The 17673-nt window shown below is 38.2% G+C and overlaps 1 protein-coding gene across 5 annotated transcripts in view; it reads left to right on the top strand.

Annotated features, from left to right (window-relative positions):
* PLCL2 (phospholipase C like 2) overlaps positions 1 to 17673 on the top strand; it is a 317611-nt gene that overhangs the window by 255886 nt on the left and 44052 nt on the right. For all 5 annotated transcript variants that reach the window (XM_074195739.1, XM_074195735.1, XM_074195738.1 and 2 more), the window contains exon 4: positions 12313 to 12388. In XM_074195739.1, the coding sequence (XP_074051840.1) occupies positions 12313 to 12388 (76 nt within the window). The remainder of the gene's footprint in view (positions 1 to 12312; positions 12389 to 17673) is intronic.

Raw genomic sequence — 17673 nt, 5'->3', positions numbered from 1 at the left:
CCTTCATTTGATAGAGGAAGAAATGGTAGGCTACATCTATGTGTAGATGACATATCTTTAAAAGTCTATTATGGAAATGTTTTTCCTGATTGCATATATATAATCTATACCTGATTATTTATTGGAGGGAAGGATAGAATTTGGAACTCAAAACTCTTAAAAAATGTTTAAAAGATATTTTGACATGTAATGGGGTGGAATATATTAAAATAGAAAAAAGGTATTATCTTTCATAGTTTAGTTCTTAACTAGTGAGGGACATCAGCAAAATCAAAGAATATATATTTACATACATGTCTACGCATATATACCACATATATTATATATATAAAACATACATTATATGTGTGTATTGTGGGTATATGTACATATATACATATACACATATATATCTGTCCTTTATGTATCGTGCCTATATATATATATATATATATATATGTATATATATATATAGGCACGATACATGAAGGAAGCAATAGAGCTTGAACTAATCCACCAGCTAGTATTTATTAAGCAAATTGTTGTGACCATTTGGATAGATAGCCAACTCAGGGCTAAGGATCCTTAATCCTACTGCCTATTAGGAGATTTTTCTTGTTAGACCAGCTAAAAATTCTGCTCCTTTTAAGATTAATTCTTCCTGATCTGCCACTGATTGAATTTCATTTATCCTTCACCCCATGTAATGATATTGTTTGTCTTCTTTTCTCATGCACTGTTTTCTTTGGTTGGTTTCCTGCCCTACAGAACATTGTTTTTCTTTTGTTTTCTTTCTCACCCCTTCCTCTCTTTTTACCTCCCTCCTTTCTCTCTCATATTGGAACTCTTGTGTATTACTAAGGACTTCTAGTGGCTAACCCTGGGAAGTGCTTCTGGGAAATTCCTAAAAGCATCCTGACTAGAGGATGCCAAGACAGTCCATCAAAAATGAAAAGGGAAACCAGGGAACTGCCTGCTTTGGCAGCGTGGGTGCTAGCCACATTTTCATGGATTCTCCCCCAAGGATGAATTGGATGGAATGGTGGTTTGGGTGCAGGGAAGCAACAGCGCAGATCTTTCTTTGGAGGGCAAACCTGGCCATGCTCTGTTGTCCTCCCAAAGCTACAGTGCTTCTGAGGCAAAGCACAGAAAGTATGGTTTATTCCTGAAGTATGACCTTATCCAAGGGCAAAGATATATATATATATATATATATATATATATATATATATACATATAGATATATAGATATAGATATAGATATAGATATATTTATATATACACACATACAATATATATGATATTATATATACATCCAATATATATTATATGTACTTGCACACAGATACACATACACAGGTACACATAAATTGTGGTGTGTAGATACATATGTATTGTGTGTAAATACATATGCGTGTGTGTGTCATTCAGTTCCTTTATTATTTAGTAATCCTGAATCTTTGCAACCCCATTTGGGGTTTTCCTGGCAAAGACACTGAAGTGGTTTGCCATTTCCTTTTCCAGATAATTTTCCAGAGAAGATTTTTATTTATTTGTTTGTTTGTTTATATAAACACACATATATGTTAAACATATGCATATATATACCCGTATACATCTACACACATATCTACATGCATATTATATGCATAGACATGTATGCATATGTCTATAGTACATAGAATGTTAGATCTAGAGCCTGAAGGGACCCCAGGAGCTACAGAGTTCAATCCACTCATTTTTACAAATGAGGAAACTGAGGTACAGGGGAGTTAAGGGACTTTGGTCAAGATCACACATAGAAGAATTATACTCTGGTCCTCTGACTCTGGAAATATGACCTATGCCACTGTGCTCCATTGCCTTTCTGATTTGGTGTGTGGACTAACAGTTGACATACGACTGCTGATAGACCTTTTCCTAATGAAAAAGTATATGTACATATGTATTTGTATATATATATATCTATATCTAGATATATAGAGTCAGGTGGACAGATGGATGGGTGGATGGATAAATAAGGACTGAATTTTGTTGGTATAAGGACAAAGACCTCCCGGGTCAGCAAACTCGTGTCATTTTAGGTTGGCACTTTCTCAACAACTTACGATCTTAAAGAATTGCCTTAGAGTCCTTTTAGATTAAGGGCCCAGAATCACATAACCTATGGGTCAGATGGGGAACTGAAATCCTGGTTACTCAGACTTCAAAGCTCTGTGTGTGTGTGTGTGTGTGTGTGTGTGTGTGTATTCATAATCCAGAACGTTTTCCAGAGCCAATCAGATGATAGGAGACTAGGCTCATTCCTTGGCCCACTCAATCCCATTGGTTTGGTGGCATCCAAATATCCCTTCTTGAGCACAGTTCTGAGGCCTGATGAACTTTGGAAAAAGTCTCCACCCTGCTGGAAAATTATCAGTCTCTAGGTTCCCTAAAGATAAATCCTTAGGCCACTTAAAACCCTTGATAAAGTAAAATATTTAATGATGTCTGTTGTCTAGACAAAGCATTCAGTATCTTTGAGGCAGTGAGGAGGCCAAGCAGTGCCATAGTCAGGAAGACTGAGTTCAAATCAAGCCTCACATACTTTGTGGTAGTTCATAGTTATTTGCCTCAGTTTCCCCATCTGTAAAATGAGAATAATAGTAGCCCTCCACCTTCCAAGGTTATTGTGAGGATAAAGGGAGAGAATACATTCTAAACTATTTAACAGAAGGCCCATCAGATAGTAGGTTCTTCATAAATATTACTATTATTATAATAGTTTTATGCAAAAAATGTAACTGAAATCAGAGGATGAGACAAGTATTTTGATAATTTCTTACATTCATGAGTAAAGTTGTTCTATCATTTTCTATAATATGATTAAGTGGATTATATAATCATATAATTATATATAATAAAATTGTTATATATAATCATGTTATAATTGTAATGGATTTTTTACAAAGTGTCTTTATGAAATTATACTAAAAAAAGTAAAAAAATTTATCCTTACTTTTCCTTTTTAAAAAAATTTCTAGAACTGTAATTTCATTGGTTTAGGACAGGGATGAGAAACCTTTTTTTCTGCCAAGGGCCATTTGGATATTTAGAGCATATTTGTAGGCTCTATTTGGTCAAACATTTAATCAGTTCACTCCTAAAATTCTGGTAAATGTATTGGATTTCAAGTCCCACCTGTGGTTGCCTTGGCAATGCCAGACCAATACTTTGGGCTAGAGGTTCCCTGCCCTGGTGGTGGGTGTTCCCTACTTCTTCTATGTTCTACCTAAGCCCTGAGCCTGAAGTCAGGTAGCTTTGAGTTCAAATCCAATCTTAGACATCCTCTAACTTGGTGACCCTGAACAAGCACTTAACCTCTATTCATTTTAATCCACTGGAGAAGAAAATGGTAAGCCACTCTAGTCTCTTGGCCAAGAGAGGACTGCCATAGGGACTCAGTGAGAATCATGCATAACTGGAAAAAAACATCAACAAAAAGTACCTTTCTTGACCTATCTCAACCCACTTTGGGGAGGTTAGGGATCCCAGGCCTATCATCAATTCACTGCATGACCTTGGTCTAGTCATAGTCTTCATTTTTCTAATTTCAAGGATTAGGATATAACTGAGAACTCATTGTCCAAGGCCCTAAGATCGTCGACCCTGGTTGCCTTTTACTCACTAAGGATCTAGTCAAACTGACTTTCTTACTATTTCTCACATATAACATTCCATTTTCCATGATCTATCCTTTTTTAAAGTTGTGCTATAAGCTTGAGATTCATTCCTCCCTTTGCCTATCATCAGTCCTTTAAAGGCCAACTCAGGGAAGGTCATCTGGGTGGTATCTCTTCTGATACCTCCCACTGCTATGGCTTTTCCACAAAAAGGTGTGGTTCATTTATTTTGCATATATTCTATATCTATGTATTCATGCACACATCTCCCCATTAGAATATTAGTTCCTTGATGACAGATTGGGAGGAAGGAGGCGATCTGTATCCCTAGGACCTGTTACACAGTAGTTTAATAAAGACCTGTTAGTTAATGGATTGATTGACTTGCCAAGAGTCACACAGCTAATGTATGACAGAGGAAGGTTATTTTATTTTCAAGACTGATCCTTAATTCACTATGATGTCACACATCACCTTTCTGTCACTTTGCAATCTGCTTGTCTCTTGAAAATCACCCTCTCTAGAGTCACCAATAACTGTCCTATTGTCTATTTACATACTATCAGAACTGAAAGGGACCTTAGAAGTCAATAAAGATTGGAGATTTAGAGTTAAAAAGAGAACTTACAATCATTTAGACAAAGATCTAAATAAGTAAATTAACCTAAGATCCATGATGTTGTTTTTAAAAATATCTAAATAACTATTTCAAAATAGCTGGTATCCTTTTTAATTCTATGTCTTTTGCTTTATGCATTTAAAATCATGATTCTGAGATGTCCATAGGCTCTATTACATTATCAAAGTGGAGCAAGGGCCCCATGACCTCTCAAAAGAGCCCCAGATGTAGTTCAACTTCCTTACTTTACACATAAATAGTAAACTGCAGCCAGGCTTCAATCTTAGGGCCTCAGACAATGCAGTTCTTGGTTATATCCTCATCCCTGAAATGAGAAAAATGTAGGCCAAAGCCATGCAGTGAGTTGATGATAGACCTGGGATCCCTAATCTCCCTAAACCTTTTCTTTTTCTTCCTTCTCCTGGACCCTTTTGGAACCCCAAATACCTTTGATCCTGGGAGATTTCCCTATTCAAAGTCACTTTTCTTAGCTTACACAAACTTCCCCATTACTAATCTTCTGCTTCCTCATTAACATGTGAGTTTTGTCTAAGATCCATTTCTTAGGTCTTCTGCATTTACATTTCTATCTTCTCTCCCTCTGAGGTCTCATTCTCTCTCCTAGCTTTAATTAGGAAATTTGTATGGATGACTCAAATCTTTCTCTGAACCCTGGTTCCAAATCTCTGATGACTTGTTGTAACTTTCCACTTGGATGCCCCACTGTCCCTTCCAACTGAGCATTTCTCAAAAAACTTGTCTTTCTCCCATCTCTTTCTACCCCACAAGCTGGATTGCCTTCCTTGCTCCCCCTTTTCTGTGATTAGAACCAATATGTCTCTACCCACCCATTCTTTAACCCAATAGACTCTTGACTGGTCACCTTTTGTAAAGTCTCTCCCTAATCCATTATACATGCTATTGCTAGATTAATTTTGTTAAAATAACACTCTGATCATATCCCTCTCCTGCTTAACTAACACCAGTAGCTCCCCAATGCTCCTTAACCTGGCATTCAAAGCGCTTTATCAAACTTTGTTGATTTGATTTGATTTGAAAACATTTTTCCCTAACAATTCAGAGGGCCATAGCTGCATTGTCTTGGAAGTCATTCATTGATTCCCTTCGTTTTCCAGATGAGGCAAATACCATTTATTTAATTGATTTCCTCCAAGGTTGTGTTAGGTAATTTCTGAAAATAAATTATTTGCCCACTTTCTCATTATTTGCAGAGCAAAAATGCGGAGGCAAGATTGAAATTTCATGGAGAAAAGTAGGACAGTGTTCCTCTGGAAATGACTACTTTATAAGGGCTGAGGACTGGGGAGAGAGAGGGGGAAAGACCATGAATGGAATTATTGATGATACATTGAAAAACTGATGGAATAATTCCATCAAGTTGAAATTTATAATTTGGGACCCCCCAATCCTTGCCCCCCTTGGATAGCAGGAAAGCTGGCATCCATCCCTATTCTAAAGGAATAATCTCACAATAACACACAGCTGTCCACACCTTTAGGGAATTCTGCTTCCTTGTATTAAAATGACATTTGTTAACTATTCTACCTTTTCACTGTCTTAAGAGGCTCCTGAAGCCTGTTTTCTGAACCCTCATTCAGAGATACACTATCTCTCAGTTGTTGTGTAAGAGACTCTTCATCCCCAGAGTCAGGGGCATTGTGAGCAGCCCAGAAAAGAATCCTTTTATTCAAGAATAACCCTGACGAAAGCATCAGGGTTTGGATATTCCCAAGGGATTTTTCTTTCTTTCCAAAGGGCTGATCTTTGGAAATTGGTTTGCTGTTTAGAGCTACACATCACACAATGTAGAATGAAGGGCCCATCATCTTCCAGGAAATTTGAGTGGTACAGATGGTGCATCTTGCTATCACTGGACAAAGTGAAACTTGGGACCACACCGAATTTAATTCACTCCTTTCTTTTGAAGATCTTAAGCTTCTTTTATGAGGGCACTCAGATTTATCTGCTCAGGGTGCTGACAGTTGGTCCTGGCTTAAGCAGATTCTCTTGGGATCCTCCCTGAGTCAACTGGGGCCTTGAAATCAATCCACCAATATGGAAATCCTCTCATCCATAGAGAGCTATCCCAGAATCATTCTTCACCTGCAAACACTGGTATGGTCTAAAACTTCTGGAGTTGGATAAGTGGTTCAGGGATAAGGACTAGAAAAACCTTCTAATTTTTTCATGGGTTTTTTTCCCATGCCTACCAAACTTGACCTTCTGGCCCAAGGATTAAGTCAACTGACTGTACACTAGGAAGTTCCAATCCCCTTTGGAAAATATAGAAAATGACTTTCACAGCTTAAGAAAATGACTTTCACAGCTTGAGAAAATGACAATGGTCCTTTATTTAAGTCTTAATGGCACATAGAATTTGAATTATTTGCTTAGGTTTACAAGTCTGTTAAAGTGTTAGGGTAGGAGATTTGAACTCAGTCCTTTTGCACCATTATCCTCCGGAATTAGAAGAAGATAAAGGTCAGAGACAAAGGAAAAACTGTGAATCTAGAAATGAGGGTGCAGGAAAAAGTTTGGAGAAGTCATTCTTATTTCTTGCATAAAGAATTTGGTGAGGCTTTTTTGGTTTAAAAATACTAAGAATTTTCTGAAGTATAGTCTTTGTCTTCATGACCTCAGACAGCTTGATGAAAATGGAAAAAATGTAGATGTTTCCAAATATCCAGATGTTTGCCACTTTGTGAATGCTACCAACCTCTAACAGCTGTTACTGCTGATTTTGCTAAATAGGCAGTTTGCTTACCTAAAATAATAACCCATATTTTCCTGGTCCTCTGGTAGTTGAAGATTGACTCAGAACAGAATGACCCATAAAATAAATCCATACCCTGCCCATACTTCCACACAAGGAGCATACCATTCAATGCCAGATGCTTGGCTGTAAAAGGGGGATGAGAATTGACTTCATCTGTTTTCTTAAATTTGATCAGGTTTTATGTTAAATAAACAAATATCTGTGTGGGAAAGGAAGAATGAATTTTGTCTCTTAGTTCCAAAGACCAGCAGGGAGTTAACCTATAAGGTTTTGAGCTTGCTAAGTAAAACATGCAAAGTTTATGAGGGAAGATAAAAGTACCAAAGTTGAATTAGGGAGGGCAGAGTTCAAATCCTGCCTCTGAGGCTTATTACTGTTTACTTAACCAATAAGCATCAGGAAGCTCTCTAGGATTTATCTATGAAGTAACAGAAAATTGGAGATGAGTTGTGATCACCATTGATGAAGGGAATTCACCATAGTCTTGAAATCTCAAGTTTTTGAAATATTAAAGAGTAGCCAAATCAGTTCATACTATTGTAAACAGACCTTTTCTTTTCAAAGTGGTCTTTTCTTACTTGAAACAACTTTGCTTTAGTGCTCCTTAGATAGAACTCCCCATGTGGAAAATTAAGCAAAACAAAATGTGATAAAGTGAAAAGATTCTTGGATCCAAATCCCAGCTTCACCACCTCAAATTTCTGTATGACCAACGTATTTCCTCCATGGGTCTCTATTTCGTCCTCTGTAAAATGAAAGAAACTAGACTCCATCAATCAATCAATCAAGCTCCTACTCTAGCAGGCCTTGTGCTCGATCTGACCATTAAGAGAAAAAATGGCACTGCCTTCCAGAAAGCATATTGAGAAGCTCTGGTAATTGAGGAGCAAATGGGGGCATGGTGAGTAGAGGACCAGGAACTTCCCTCCTGCCCAGTCCAGTATTTCATCCATTGAGATTTCACATTCTGAAGAAAAAAGCCAAATGGGAATCTATAGGAATAAGAATGTTTACCTTGAACAACTTAGTTATAAAAATGGAAGTTGGACTTCTTGTGACTTCAAAGGTCAGGACTGCTTCTGACAACACAACTTGTTGATCGATGCATGATGCTTTTGTTTTAAGTTTTATTTTTTCCTGCAAGTTGAAATTTAAAAAACAGCAAAATGGAAGGTTTACATTTGTGTCTTTGTCCCACTATTCTGGTTTCTCATTTTTCTGAGCTCTGTGTTCCAGCCAATGATAATTATTAATCGATCCCCTGGTTTATATTAATTCCAAGGTTCATTTTTGTTGGATTTTTTAAAATATGATTTCAGGAATTGAGATGTATCGGTATTCCACACTAACGCATAGTCCATTAGAGGAGATGCTGGACAAAGGCTCAGAGCATTAAGGCTAACCAGATCCATGGCATCTTTTGTGGATCAAGCTGTGACCTGGCAGAGCTTTTGTATCAGAAGGCACTGGTGCTTATCCTGCGAATGGGATGCAAGCTTGAATTTAGAAAACTCCCCTCTGCTTTTTAAAAACACACTACTCTTGAAGTGTTCATATATTTGCTATGATTTTTTTTTGCTATGCATTTCCTATGATTTGTTATGCATTTTGGGACAGGCAGATGGTGCAGTGGATAGAGCCCTGGCCTTGGAGTCAAGAGGACTGGAGTTTGAATCCAGTCTCAGATACTTGACACTAACTAGCTGTGTGACCTTGGCATATCACCTAACCCTGATTGTCTTGTATCCAGGGCTATTTCCAGTTGTCCTGATTCATATCTGATCACTGGACCCAGATGGCTCTGGAGGAGAAAGTGAGGCTGGGGACTTAACAAAGTCCTCCCCCCCCCCCCCCGCTCAAATCCAATTCATGAGCTTGTCATGGCATCACCTCTCTGATGTCATGGTCTTCTTAAAAAACAAAGGATACACATCATCATCATCATCATAATTGTTATGAAAATAGGATACACAAAGAAACGGCAAGATTTCACAAGAATGTCTTTTCTTTTTCTTATTTATCTAGATATTCTCTTTGACCTATTCCAAAAAAACCCACAAAACCCTCAAAATATACTTAGTTCTGTTTCCTCTGTGGAGGAGGGCAATAAGGGTTAAAGGGGTAGAAGTCTACCATTTTATTAGCTATATAGGAAGACTAAGTCTAGGCAGAGGCAGGTAAACCAATATTTAGTAACCACAGACAAAGACCCATTTCCAAGCCTGCAGAGTGTTCCAGGTGACAGGAGCCCAAGTATAGACAGTTTTCAGTGAATATCCTAAACTGGGAGATGTACTTTTAAAGAGTAATTACCACAGGTTCCTGTCAGAGTCATTTCTTTGAATTCTTATTCTTTTCTAAGTAAAACCAAAATCAGTCGTGGGAAGGTGAATAGCAGTTCTTGATGCACCATATCTACTGGTAGAAAGGGGAAGGGGCATTGACTAAGCTAAAAGGGCAAAAAAAAAATCTAGACCCCTATGAAAAGGGGAGGAGACCAAATAATTCTTAAGCCCTTACTGTGAAGAACACTGACAGTTCTTTACATATATTATCTTTGGATCAGGAGTCGGCAGCTCTCCAGGATATGGTCATCTTGCCCAATACGCCTTTCTCAGATCTCTACTCAATGACAAACAGAACGCCTTATATACAGATGGGGCTTCATAATTCAGGTCAATAGGTTTTTATTAGATCCCTATTTTGTACAAAGATAAAAGTGCTTGTGTTCAGGGAGGTTGTTGATGAGCCAATGAGAAGTAAATACTAAATTAGTTTCAAGGGGGGAGAGAGTTTTAAGAGGAAGAAGACACTGGGAAAGGTTCTAGCACTTGAAGAGGTCAGCTACTATTTCTTTTGTAGTTGTTTTTATGAAGAGCTCCTAGACTGAGCCTAGAGAAGCATGGGTGGAGAGGCAGTACCTGGAGACAAGCTCTGCAGCAGCACAGACAGGGAGGGTGGCCCATGGGATGCAGGAAGCAGTTATTAGACCAGACTGTACATTTGCCTCAGGACATAAGATGACCAGAGCCTGGAAAGGTAGATGAGAACTATATTATGTAGGGTTTTAAATCAATAGGGAACTAGGGAGTCATTCCACGGCTCTGGGAGTGTTTTGAGACCTAAGGGTAATGACAGATGATATGCCTTGGTATCTCTCCCACCAAGCTCCACTCGGTCGGATTGAAACCCAGACATACTTTCAAAGCCTGATGTAGATATTGGGGTGTGATTATGACTTAATGAGAATGTAGTCAGATTTGTTCTAAGTGATCTCATTTTTATTCTTCTCATTCCCATCCCTTCATTGCCTATCTAATATGCCAGGTCATAGATTAATATGCCTTAATTTCACAGGAAATTAATCAGAATCTAAAATGCCGAGTTGAAAACATGAAATTCAAAAAATTAAAATCTCCTCTTGGGATTCCATCTATAAAACTCTTTTCATAGCCTACTATGGTGGAGTTTTTTTGGGGTTTTTTTTTTCGTTTTGAGTGTTTTTTCGTTTTTGCCAAGGCAATGGGGTTAAGTGTTTTGTCCAAAGTCACACAGCTAGGTAATTATTATGTGTCAGAGACCAAATTTGACCTCAGGTCCTCCTGACTCCAGGGATGATGCTCTATCTACTGTGCCACCTAGTTGCCCCTACTATGCTCTTCTGAACATGGCAAGCATCTAGTCAGTGTTTGATAACTGACAGTTGACAGTGACATTGGATAGAATGTTGGATTCAAAATGACCTGAGTTCAAATTCTGCCCTGGACACTTATTTTCTGTGTGTCCCTGGGCAAGTCACTTACCTTTTTTTGATCCAGTTTCCTTATCTGTAAAATGGAGATAATAATAGTATCTCTCACATTGGGTGTAGTGAGGATCAAATGAGTTAATATATATATATATGTATATACATATATATATATACATACACACACGTATATATATATATATAAATGCTTTGTAGTCATTAAAATGCTACATAAATGCTAGATATTATTATTATTATTATTATTATTATATTCTGAAGACATTAGATCCTCAGTTCAATCCAGCACGCATTTATTAAATGCCTACTTTGGCCTTGGTAGTCTAGCCCTGGTCTGGGAAGTGGGCATTCGAGGGGAAAAAATGAAATTGCCCTGTCCTCAAAGAGTTGAGCTTCTTCTGGAGGATTTCACATGTAAAGAGATTGATATAAGCAGGAAGGGGCAGCTAGGTGATGCAGTGAAAAGAGCAAAGGCCCTGTGATAGGAGGACCTGAATTAAAGTCCAGCCTCAGACATTTCCTACTTGTATAACCCTGAGCAAGTCAGTTAATTCTGTTTGCCTTAGTTTCCTCATGTGTAAAATGAGCTGGAGAAGGAAATAGCAAGCTACTCTAGTATCTTTGTCAAGAAAATTCCAAATAGCATCCTGAAGAATCAGATATGACTGAAATGACTGAACAAGAACAAAGATCACATGGACCATGATATAGAATAGAATAAATGAAACTATTCAAATGTTTTGGATCATTTATATTGTTTGTATTTTCATCAGATAAAATATTTGTGGCGTGGGGATTGGCAGCTTTATTTAGGATGGGGCAGATAATAGCTAAGGGTATTAGTTAAAGTGCATTTTATTTTTTCCAATTACACAACAGAATAATTCTTAACTTTTGTCTTATACAATTTTGAGTTCCATCGAGAATCTTGATAGGATGCCCTCAGACCACATTTTTTGTACCGTAACAATTAATGACCAACAGCCCAAATGCATGGGATTTTTCATCCTTGTTTTAAATCATAAATATATCTCCTTCAGAGTTTCAATAAGGCTACTTGAGGTGTGTGAAATGCATAGGTGTTAAGTCTAAACACTGACAGTGTTGTTATCATGAATGATTTAAAAGGATGCTTTCAATCTCCAGTCACTGGCCTCTCAAACTTGTCTGTAGCTTTACCAGCTAAGATACTAACCTCAATCCACCTTTACTGATTCAAGCGACAAGTTCGTTATATTGTTTGAACTCTAGCTGGGATATCATAAGCGTCTCTAATCAGAGGAAAACAATAGGCAGCTCTTCACAGGGGCCTAATAGTCTTTGCCTCTATCAGCTCTCACAAAGGAGACCACAAAATTTAAACTCAAGCTGACATTGCAGATCAAAAACCTTATACAATATTTTTGCAGGTAAAGCTGTATCAGGGGCTTCTGCTACAGAATACTAAGTTATTCGAGTTGATCGTTATGTTTGAATATTCCTTTTACAGATGATTCAGACCATCAAGACTTTAATCGAAAATGCTGATTCTGTCTATGAGAAGATTGTACAATGTCAGAAGGCAGGTAAGTGCCAATTTGATTTTTTCTTCATAACAATAATAATAACAATAATGGCACTATCCTATGCATTGTCCAGATTCCTGAAGTTTTTTTTAATTCCATCAAGAGTTTAACTTATTTTTTAACTCCATCAAGAAATTTGAGATAAAAAAGAAAACTGTTTTGCAGTTTGGAAGAGAATATTCTCTTGGAGGAGAGTAGCAATCCTCTCCTCTCCTCCAGGATGGCATTGGCAAATCTTGAATTCATGATCCAGGATTTCCCAGTACATATTAAGAATTCCGATAGCTTGACAGTGAATGGTCAAGAAGTGATACCATATTAAGAGCTGGGCAACATTTGAACTCACTGCAACCTTGACTAACTTTTTACCAAGATTTTAAAGTTTTGAAAAATGTCACATCTTCAAATACTAATATGATTAATGTTCAATTTTTCACTCTCCTTCTCATCTTCATCTGGAAGACACATGTGTAGGGAATTTTAACAAAGATAAATAAATTTGACTTCACTCTCTTATACCACAAATACACCTTACCCAGTTTCTATATTGTAAGAATTGGGGGCTAGGGAGAGGCAGAGGAAGTGTGCTTAAATCAGGAAAAGCGAAAAAGGATTTTCTTTGCATTTTAAATTTTACTTCAGATGCAATTTTTAAAAGATTCATACTAATCAAGGAGTCAGTGAATTAGCCTATGTTGAGTAGTAGTAACTGAGGATTTAAAGCTATTAATGGGACTTTTGTTGTTTAGTTGTGTCTGACTCTTCATGACCATGGCCTTTTCTTGCTAAAGACACTAAAGTAATCAGCAGTTTCCTTCTCTATTGCATCCCCATTTTGCAGATGTGGAACTAAGGCAAATAGGGCTTAACTGGATTGTCTTGGGTCACACAACTACTAACTCTTTAAGGCTGAATTTGAACTTAAGACCTTCCTCATTCAAAGCCCCATCTAACTATCCCATAAGGGACCTCTATGTCATTATTGAGTCGTTTTTAGTTCATGTTTGACTCTCTGTTAACCCATTTGGATTTTTCTTGACAAAGATACTGGAGTAATTTGCCATTTCCTTCTTCAGCTCATTTTACACATGAGGAAACCGAGGCAAACAGGGTAAAGTGACTTGCCCAGGATCACCTAGTAAGTGTCTGAGGCTGGGTTTGAAGTCAGGACTTCCTGACCAGGACTTCATTGCTCTACCTAGCTGTCTATCTATCTCTTAGGTGAATGGAGGCAGAGAGAAAAATGTGGAGGTGGTGAGAATAATGTGGGCAGTAGGTAATAAAGATCAGAGTGACAGCAGGGATGGCAGCACACCTTATTTAATCTGCTGACTGCCTTCCTTAGAATTTGCTCATCACTACTTTGCCTTTGCCTTTTTCCCCCAGCCCTTCTTTAAATACTTCATTTTTTCCAAATACATGTAAAATCAATTAACTTTGTTTTTAAACTTTGAATTCCAAATTCTCCCCTTCCCTTCCTCCCCTTCCTCTGTCTTACCTTTAATTTTTTTTTTTTGTTCTGAACTTTGACAAACACCAATGAACAAGAATATTTCTACCTACAAAGAAGAGTAGAAAACTACAAAACAGTCACTGGTTGGTATTTTGTTTTGTCTTATTAAGTAAACAATAAATTCAGAGACATCGGTTACAAGGTGGCGTTGCTGCTACAAAGATCCGGGTTCAAGTTCTGCCTCTGATACCCACTAGTTCCTTAACCTAGGCTCGTTTGCCCAGGGCAATTCTAGGAAACAAATCACAGTGAAGGTTCCAAGCTGCTTTCCTAGAAGCAATTTTCTCATCCTGGCATTCCCTGTAAAAATCACAAGTCTAAGGGGCGGCTAGGTGGCACAGTGGATAAAGCACCGGCCCTGGAGTCAGGAGTACCTGGGTTCAAATCCGACCTCAGACACTTAATAATTACCTCGCCGTGTGGATTTGGGCAAGCCACTTAACCCCATTGCCTTGAAAGAAAAAACAACTAAAAAAAATCACAAGTCTAGTCCTTATCCCAATAAGTTCAGCTATTTGATCCAGAAAAGAGAAAATCAGGTGGGATATGATCATCATTGTTCAGTTTTGTCTGATTCTGTGTGACCACATTTGGGGTCTTCTTGTCAAAGATACCATAGTGGTTTGCCATTTCCTTCTCCAACTCATTTTACAGATGAGGAAACTGAGACAAACAAGGTGAAGGAACTCGCCCAGGGTCCCACAGCTAGTAAGTATCTGTGGTTGGATTTGAGCCCAGGTCCCAGCAGCTTATCTTATTGCCTCCTGGGATGTGATAACTGTGTTCAAATATTTGAAAGACTATAAACTTGGAAATAAGATTCTATCCATTCTGTTTGTCCCTAGAGAGCCTAAGAGCAACTAGTGAATGTATGGAGAAAGATCGCAGGCAGTCAGGTGACACAAGGATAATCAATCAAGCAATAACCAATTATTAGGCACCTACTATCTGCAAGACACTGTGTCCAAGTCCTAGGCTTCCAGTCAGAAAGTCTTTTTTTTTTTTTAGGTTTTTGCAAGGCAAATGGGGTTAAGTGGCTTGCCCAAGGCCCCACAGCTAGGTAATTATTAAGTGTTTGAAGTTGGATTCGAACCCAGGTGCTCCTGACTCCAGGGCGGGTGCTTTATCCACTGAGCCACCTAGCCACCCCCAGAAAGTCTTGAATTCAGATCTAGACTCAAGACCTTACTAGCTTTGAGTCCCAGGGCAGTTCCCTTAACTCCTGTTGGCCCGGTTTTCTCATTTGCCTATCTCCCCAAATTACTGTGAGGACAGAACGATATTGTCTTTGTAAAGCACTTTCAAAATTGTCCGTTTTTAAATAAATGTGATCAATGATAAAAACTAGTTATTCTTATTTTTTATTACATTACAATAGGATTTGATGGAAGAGCAAACTCCAGGCTGCCCCAAAGAGGAATGGGGCTCCTCTGGAGGTTGGGTGCTCCTTCCTCTTTGAAGACTTTTTTTTAGGGTAATCATCAGGTAGAAGTTATAGCAGGTAAACAGGGATAGTTCAGCACTAGGAAAATAATCAGCATAAGTGACCAAATCAAAAACAAAATTAACAGAAATATGATTATGTCACTAGATACTAAAAAAAGTCTTTTTTTAAGAAAGATTTTATTTATTTTGAGTTTTACAATTTTCCCCTAATCTTGCTTCCTTCCCCCCACCCCACCGCCACAGAAGGCAGTCTATTAGTCTTTACATTGTTTCCATGGTATGCATTGATCCAAATTGAATGTGAGGAGAGAGAAATCATGTCCTTAAGGAAGAAAGATAAAGTATAAGAGATAGCAAGATTACATAATAAGATAAGAGTTTTCTTTTCTAAGTTAAAGGTAATTGCCTTTGGTCTTTGTTTAAACTCCACAATTCTTTCTCTGGATACAGATGGTATTCTCCATCACAGATGGAGAATGTCCCTGATTGTTGCATGGATGGAATGAGCAAGTCCAACAAGGTTGATCAGCACTCCCCCCCCCCCCTTTGGAGATTTTTAAGCAAAGACTAGATGACCCCAGGCTAGATTGCCACTGAGCTCATTCTGACCCTGAAACTCAACAGCTCTGTGATTTCATGGTATTCTGTTATCTTCCCTCTTCATGGGTCACATGTTGTATTTGGGGAGGCCTCTAGAGAGTCTGTCTTATCCCAGATGATGCTGCCCAAGACTAGTACTGGCAATGCCTTAATGTGAGGCTCACTGGCTGATTTGGGGTTAAGGAGCCTCTTGAGAGATCAGACAGAATCTTTGGGGTTCACAGTTGCTGCTGTGGGCCTGCCCACCTACAGGGCCCTTCTGTTATCCTGAGCTCTTATTTTAAAGTCTTTTGATCTTTTGTTTCTTGTGTTTATAGTTACGGGCAAGGACAGATCTTCATTAGTCATATCAAGAAATGCTAATTTGTGTCAGGAAAAAAAAAAAGCTGATTTTAAAGGGATTTGCACTAGATTCATATTTTGATAGGTAACTGTAATTCTATCAAGCAAAGCTTTAATCTGGAAATTACAGTGACAGAAATGCAAAGCACCCAAGAAGCCGGAATTATTTTTAGGTTTCTTTTTAAGTTTTAAAGACTGATTCATCTGCAGTTTACACAGAAGTTCCAGTGGTTAAGACTCAAGGTAACTCAGACTGAGCAAACTTTGGTCTAAACTGACATGTAGCTTAAGACTCTCATCTGAGGCAGCAAAGTGGCTCAGTGAACAGAGCAGCAGCCCTTGAGTCCTGAGGATCTGAGTTCAAATCTGGCCTCAGACACTTCATAAACACTAGCTGTGTGACCTTGGGCAAGTCACTTAACCCAATTACCCCCATCTGGTCTTTAGAAATGGTAATATTGATGTTTTTAAACAACAAACTTCTTGAGAGCAAGGACTGACTGAGTTCCCCCACCCTTTTTCTTTATATCCCTATCATTTAACCCAGTGTTGGGGTGTTCCGGAAGGAGTGCTACTTTGGGAGCTAAAGATCCTGAGTTCAAATCCTACTATCTGTATGACCATGAACATATCCCTCTAAACTTTTTGGGCCTCCATTTGTCATCTCTAAAAACAAGAGGGTTGGACTCCATGGCCTTTAAGAACTCTACTATCTCTAAATTGTTGGCACTATTCTTGGGTAAGGGGGCTTCTGGACAGCAGTGTACTGATAAGTGTTTTACAACTGCTATATATATGAAACCCTTTTAGGTTTAATCTTCCTTACTCCTATTTTCTCCATTGCTTTCTTATATCAAAGTCATCAATAAAACAATAAATCAAGCTCTGATTTGTAGCATTTGCCAGCTTCCAAGGTAGAAATGCTCTTACAAAAAAATAGAACAATCGACTCCAGCCAGCCCATTGAAATTGGCTCCAGCTAGATTGGAGATGCCAGATGGCAACACTGAGGGAAGAAAGGAAGAAGGTTGGGTTGAGTCATGATGGAATTTGGGATTTTTTTCTCAAACTGTGTGTCCAGAAATTCTATGTGCCTATAACATCAAGTAATCAATCAAGAAATATCAAGGAAATGATTGACTCAAGGACCAATTAGCTCTGAGTAGAGAGATTTTAATCTGATACTTTTAGAGGAAAAAGTTGAAATTGGCACCCAAGAAAGGACCTAACTTCCTTGGTGATAATGGGAATTAAGAAATATACAGAGGAAAGTTCACTCTTGTTTCATCTTTATTATCAATCCCACAGTGCCTAGCACTCTGTCTTACATATGGATACAGGGTAAGGGTAGATTTGAAAAGGGAACTAGAAACAATATAAATTC

The sequence above is a fragment of the Macrotis lagotis genome, chromosome 7 (assembly GCF_037893015.1).
Source record: "Macrotis lagotis isolate mMagLag1 chromosome 7, bilby.v1.9.chrom.fasta, whole genome shotgun sequence".
Lineage (NCBI taxonomy): Eukaryota > Metazoa > Chordata > Mammalia > Peramelemorphia > Peramelidae > Macrotis > Macrotis lagotis.
This window is presented reverse-complemented; position numbering and strand designations above follow the sequence as displayed.